Genomic DNA, 6,732 nt, shown 5'->3' on the forward strand with positions numbered 1-6,732 from the left:
TCCGTCAGCTGCAGAAAATCATCCTTCTGTCTTTCTAACGCAGTTTTCTCGCCTACTGAAGAGAAACCATGGTCTTTCTGGAGTTGTCAGAAATGCGGTGGATTTTTCTCTCTCATCTCTTTTCATAAGAAAAGAGGGTTTAAAAATCTGCCGCTGTTATTAGCAGGGCCAGCCTGATTATGTACAGAGGTTTTTTGTTTTCTGGTTTGTTTTTGTTAAAATCTCTTCACTCCTACTTTCCTGTGCTGCCAACTAGTTTTTGCGCCAGAAGATCATGGACAGTTTCTCCTTAGCCCTCGTGCTGAGATGGGCTTCGTCATAGGAAGGTCCTCAGTGTACGTGTGGTACCAGGTTGTCCTCGCATACGTTCACCTCCGTTCGGTCCTGTCATCTTCTCTGCCATGAAGTGGGTTTCCAGACCTCTGGCACATGGGATGCGGAGGCCGTGCACATCTCTAGCCGTTTGCATTGAATGGCTTCTCTCTTCCTCGGGGCTGCGTGTGTCTCGCCTCCCTCTGCACAGTCGTGGGTCATAACCTATTTAGAGCCCTCTCCATAAACGCCGGACAAGAAGTCTCAAGCCCATATCTCAGATCACATCTTAATTTTCCATTGTCAGCATATTTCAGATCACATCTTAATTTTCCCTTTTCGCCTGTGGCTAATTAACGCTTAAGTTTGCTCTTGAGGGAGCTTCTCTGCTTAGTGCTTTAGATGGACCCACCACGTGGTCAGCGCTAGTACGTGGTGCTGGAGCGAATACTCCTTGGACCAGCTGGGTGGAAATGGTTTCAATGAACGTTTGAAGCCGGGCCAGAGAGTGAATCAAACATGAATGACCATGAGTCACTTTGGAAAATAGCCCTGTCGAGGGCTTGGGGGGTGACGTGCCTGTTGCCGATAGCGCCGCTTGCACGCCCAGAGGTTGCACGGTGGCTTTGAGGGTCTTCCTGGCTTGTCCTCGGCCGCGTGGCTGTAGCTGCCACCTCCTTCGGGTGTGGGCAACGGCGGTCTTCAGCGTGATGAGTGCTGAGTGTCAATGAACCTGGGTGTCTGTCATGGAAATGCTGCGTTGCAGGAATTGAATGTAAGAGAAAGGAGCCGGTGTCTCTGCCGGAGAGAGCCCCGCTGGGTGATTGTCTGGGAAGAGCCGAGCCGCAGTGCCGCAGAGGAGGAGGGCATGTTCCCAGCAGGTTTGGTGCGGTGATAGCGTCAAGCATGAGCGGTTGAAGGAGCTGGGACTGTTTAGTTTGAGGAGGAGGAGGCTGAGGGGAGACCTCATCACTCTCTACAACTATTTGAAAGGGCATTGTAGAGAGGTTGGTGCTGGTCTCTTCTCACAGGGAATTAATCACAGAACAAGAGGGAATGGCTTCAAGCTCCAACAGGGGAGATTTAGACTGAACATTAGGAAAGAATTTTTCACAGAAAGAGTGGTCGGGCACTGGAATAGGCTGCCCAGGGAGGTGGTTGAGTCCCCATCCCTGGATGTGTTTAAGAGCCGTTTAGATGTGGTGTTGGGGGATATGGTGTAGGGGAGAACTTTGTAGAGTAGGGTAGATGGTTGGACTCGATGATCCCAAGGGTCTCTTCCAACCCAGACAACTCTATGATTCTAAGCATCCCGCCTCAGCTGCTTTTTCCCGAGAAATTCCAGCATCGTCGCCGTCTTCAGCGGGGCTTGGATAGCGCAGCCCCGCGGTACGCCGTTCGGCTCGGTCACTCCTTACCGCCTTCCCTGAGCTCGAGTGCTGCGCATCCCTCGGGGTGCCTGGCCCCGGAGCCCGGGGAGGGGTCCCACCATACACAGGGTGTACTGCGGTGCAGGGGATGTTTTGCAGAGCAGTGGGGGGGACACACCGGCCGTGCCCTCTGGAGTAGCAGGTAGAGCCAAGGAGGTGAGCCAGACCCCTTCATCTGCATCCCGCATCCCTGGACCATGAAAGCGGGGAGCTGTGACCGGCTGGCAGTGGCTGACCACATTGCATCTCCTCTGCACGGCTCTGTTCCCACCCATCCCCGGGGTAAATATGTGGGGGTTTGGGTTGGTTTTTTTTTTTTGCTTTAGTGACCGAGGGCTAATTTTCTTCTCCTTTTCCCTTTTTAAAGGTGAACCCCACGCCGCAGGGTACGCGAGCGCTGCTGAAAATGATGTACTGCCCGTACTGCCGGGGGCTGGTGTCGGTGAAGCCCTGCTACAACTACTGCTTTAACGTCATGAGAGGCTGCTTGGCCAACCAGGGGGACTTGGACGCCGAGTGGAATATCTTTATGGGTAAGGCAATACGGGTTAAAACTGCATGTGAGTATACTCTGATATTTAGTCATACACCTAAATGGCTTTTGTGAGTGGCTGTGCTGAGCTATGGCAGGTTTTTTAGCTGTCTGATGGGTGGTTTTCCTTCCACACCTCTATATACAGCACTCCTTTTACAGTTCACATTAATTTCTAAAAAAATGAGGCTTTCCTTGTGCCAGTGACCTCTGCTGCAGCCAGCTTTAGGAGGACGGAGCTGCCGTCTGCTCGGAGCGTCTCTTCTTGCTGGAGCAAGCGTGTGGGCGAGCTGTTTTTTCCATACTAGTCCTTATACCCCGTTGTCACCCTACAGCCGTCCTTCCCGAAGCCAGTTTTCTTGCTCAGCTCTCTGGGAGTCTCCCAGCCAGCCGCAGCGAGCTTTGGGAAAAGCTGTAGGCCTGTATTTTACATTTAAAAAAAAAAAAAAAAAAATTGAATGGGACATGTGCCTGAATCTGTTTTTAAACAGCTCATTTGGCGCTCGGCCACCGTCCTTTTGCAACGTCGATAGGTCCTACGTGACGCTGTGCGAGCGCGTTTGCCATCCCCTTCCTCCCGTTCGTCCTTTCTCTTCTGCGCTTGTAAATGGTATTATTCGATACAGGAAATTTAGACTGAAATGTTAAATTCTACCTTGGGTCAAGGCTCACCAGAGCTGACGATGCATCATGTTTTGGGGGCACAGGCGATAGATAATGTTAAAGGTTTTCATTTGGGCTCCTTTTCCAGGAGCGTGATTTATCTGTGACCGAGCATCCTTTGGGAGCAGTCGTTTCACTCCGGTTAATGTGTGATGAAGTGCACATGTAAAGTATCTGACGCTACTGACAAGGCTGCGGCGATCTTCCCATCCCACTGATGGAAAGAAAAAAAGACTCTTAGAAAGAAAAGATTTCCCTTTCATTAAGATGCGCGATAAAAAAAAAAAAAAAAAAAAAAGGGAAATTGCTGCTAATTGGCATTTCAGGCTAGATTTAAATCTTAGAATGATGTTTTCCCCTGTTTTGTGCACTGGCTTTTCACTTCGCTGTCGGTGCCAACTGGATGTGTGCAGGGTGTTATTTTCAGGTGGCTTTTTTTTTTTTTTTTTTTCCTGGGTATTCCATATAGGGAGTTAAATGTGACACTGAATTGGGTTTCCAAGTCATTCTCTGGGAGGCTGACACCCCTCCCCGCCCCCCCATTCCTCCCAGCCGCCTTTCTCATGAGAATATTAAGTATTTCAGCTACAATTGTTGCTGAAATAGCTCAAAGCCAGGAGACTTGCAAACATCTAGTCCAAGTAGAAAAGAGGAATCCCATGAAAGGGAAGGGCATAATGCCAGAAAACAGACAAAAGCACAAGCGGCTAATTGCTGTAGGTGGTATGCAGCTAAAAACGACCCTCGGGGGAAGCCGGCGAGCCCTATCACAGGAGGCCGATCAGGGACCGCATACAATAATTAAGATTATTAATCAAGACAAAAATAAATAAATGCGATTCCAGGTTGGAAGCAAAGCTTTCACCTCGCAGCGTTTCCTCCCCAAGGGGCTTCTTGCCCGCTCATTACTTAAGTAATGGTATTAAGCTTCGTTACATTTATTGGCAGTATTTGCTTGGTTCGTGCGCTCTGGGTTGATTCTTGCAGTGGAATATGGAGACTGAAAACTTAATCTCTGTTTTCTTTAGACAGTTTAATCACTGAACAGGTGCTGGTTATGCTGCAGATTTTGTTTTCCATCTCGATTTGCCACTTGAGGCAAATCAAATTAAATCGATCTGGTGTTTGGGGCAGGGCGTGCGTCACAAATGTCCTACATTTGTATGTAAAGGTTTAAAGAAATTAAAAAAAAAAAACACAACCAAACCCCACCCCGCAACAACAACAACAAACCCACCTGCATGTATTCAATGCTGTTTTGCATCACGGGTTTAAATACTAAGTTAGGATAAAATATTAAGTTAAGATAATGATTTGTTACGTGTCAAAACCAGATTTTGAACCTAGTGAAATAATTTAAAAATGGTTAAATGGGAGAACTCGCAATAAATGCTGCAAGTATAGATGAGTTTGGGCGTGTGTACGTATAGAATATGCACGCCCATGTGTTAGTGGGTCTGTAGGTGAGTCACTTGCGTAAAGCTTTTCCAGGCTGGGATGTAAAGTTTGTAGGGTTTTTTGGAGAGAAGAAGACTTTATCCTTCCTTAACTTCTGCAAAGTACCATTTAAAGTTGCGGTGTATGAAATAAAGATCAAATTGTACTCTTTTTCTCCCATTTAACTGTCTTTAAATTATTTCGCCCTCTATTCCTGCCACAGTTGTACTCCAATTAGACGGGGTATACTGTGTTTCAAACAAGCTATTGGGAGGGGTTAGAGCTTTCCTGAACCATCAGTGTTAATCTCCAGTGCCTTTTCATGATTTTTTTTTTTTTTAATTTTTTTTTTTCCTCTCCCTGCAAAGGTTGACTCTGCTTAAAGATGTCAAATTCAGGCTCCATACACGTATCTGGAGTACTACTTTGTGTGCAAAGAATTTTTTCCCCTTTAGGAAAAAAAAAAAAAAAAAGATTGTTGTTAATGAATGGTCAAGGTCTTCCCCCTCCTTCCCTCCCCTTTTAAATCAGATCTCGGGGGTTAAGACTGAAAACTGCCTTTTGTTCTTCAAGTCAGACAGTGGGGCTGAAGATGTGGGTTTCTGATTATTGGTGGCACAATGCGAAAGAATCGCTTTCCTTCATGAGAGCGAGGTGCTTTGTCGCCAAGGATTGTCTCAATGCCAGTAGCAAGGACAAATGTATGCAGGAGGAAAAGGCTCTTTAAGGGATGGAGCTATATGCCGTGGGTTGTGGTGGTGTTCCCCCCCCCCAAATCTGCTTCTCTCTCCCCATCCCAAGGAGGAGAGACAGTCTTTGTCATGCTGTGTGTTTGCAATTAATGCCCAGGGGACAATTTTCACTCACCCAGACTTTTTTTTTTTTGGTGTGGAACAGACCTGAGCCACCTCACCGTGGCTGATAAAGATAAATTATTTTGCACCAGAGCTGGGACAAAATAGTGGATATTTATAATCAGCTCCTCATCTCCCCATCCCAAGGAGGAGAGACAGTCTTTGTCATGCTGTGTGTTTGCAATTAATGCCCAGGGGACAATTTTCACTCACCCAGACTTTTTTTTTTTTGGTGTGGAACAGACCTGAGCCACCTCACCGTGGCTGATAAAGATAAATTATTTTGCACCAGAGCTGGGACAAAATAGTGGATATTTATAATCAGCTCCTCTCTCCCCATAATGGAAAATCTTTTTTGGCGGGGGGATGACACATGACCAAAAAGTTGCGCCGAAGCTTTGTTTCTGGGGTGGGCGCGTTGTGCCCCCCCTCTTGACGTGGCAGCGGTATCCTGAGCCTTATTAACGCCCACCGGGGCTGCCGGTTGGGGAGTGGAAGGCATCCTTCCATTCAGAGAATGACAGCTCCTGGTGGGAGGTAGAAGTTTGCAGGATGGCCCCAAAATCCAAAACCGTGGATGAAGCGGAGCTTCCCCCTACCCCTACTTCTTTCTACTTTTTTTCCTCCCCCCTTGTCATGACAGTTTATTTCATTTGTCGATCCTTGCCGGCATCTATCCCAGCTCCTGAAGAGCTCCGGTTGAATATATTCTCCGAGGGCAATTATTACTTTCCTTATCTTTTCTCGCCAGCTTTGGCGGCTCTGCTGGAGGCCGAATGCATTTTCTCTATCGGCAGTCAAAGCGGAGGCCGCATTCCTGGGCTGTGATACAGGGAACGCCATGGCACCCCCGCTAACAAAGGACCCAATTCGCTCTACATTCCCATGGTCTTGTGGATGGCCTGCCCGGCTCAAAGTTTACAAAGACGCCAAACAGCCAGAAGAATCGGGGTTTATGTTTCCTTTCAGTCTTTCACAAACACTTTATTGATCTGCGGCCTTTCCTGGCCACTCGGAGAATTAAGTAGTTACAAAATGGAATGATTTTTCTTTTTTCTTTTTTCTTTTTTTTTTTTTTTAATAAACCGTATATTTTGTGTGTTTTAGTATCTGTCGATTCACAATATTTTTATTTGAAATGAGCGGCTTCCTGCAAACCGCGCTGGGATGTTCTTTATGCGCGTGAAAAAAAAAAAAAAGGCAAAAAAAAAAAAAAATCCCCAAAAGCTTTGACAATGATGAACACATTTAAGTTGTGCTCCACTTGTTTACAAAAGTCTCCATTTGGTAGCACATCAAAAGCATTTTTCTCCCTCCGGCACAATGGCATATTCATGCTAGCAGTCATTACTCAGAGATTTGAAGCATCACTTTATTGGAGCCCACCACAATACAGTCTAAGACTCTTTGTTTCATTTGTTATTACCTTCTTTTTTTTTTCTTTTTTTTTTCTTTTTTTTTTCTTTTTTTTTTTTTTTTTTTTTTTTTTTTTTTTTTTTTTTTT

General features: G+C 46.3%; 1 protein-coding gene across 1 annotated transcript in view; it reads left to right on the forward strand.

The window, feature by feature from the left end:
• GPC4 (glypican 4) overlaps positions 1-6,732 on the forward strand; it is a 39,896-nt gene that overhangs the window by 25,866 nt on the left and 7,298 nt on the right. Inside the window, exon 3 of the mRNA XM_009881721.1 lies at positions 2,110-2,275. Coding sequence (XP_009880023.1) covers positions 2,110-2,275 — 166 coding nt within the window. The remainder of the gene's footprint in view (positions 1-2,109; positions 2,276-6,732) is intronic.

This window comes from Charadrius vociferus, unplaced genomic scaffold, assembly GCF_000708025.1.
Source record: "Charadrius vociferus isolate BGI_N301 unplaced genomic scaffold, ASM70802v2 scaffold472, whole genome shotgun sequence".
Taxonomy (NCBI): Eukaryota; Metazoa; Chordata; class Aves; order Charadriiformes; family Charadriidae; genus Charadrius; species Charadrius vociferus.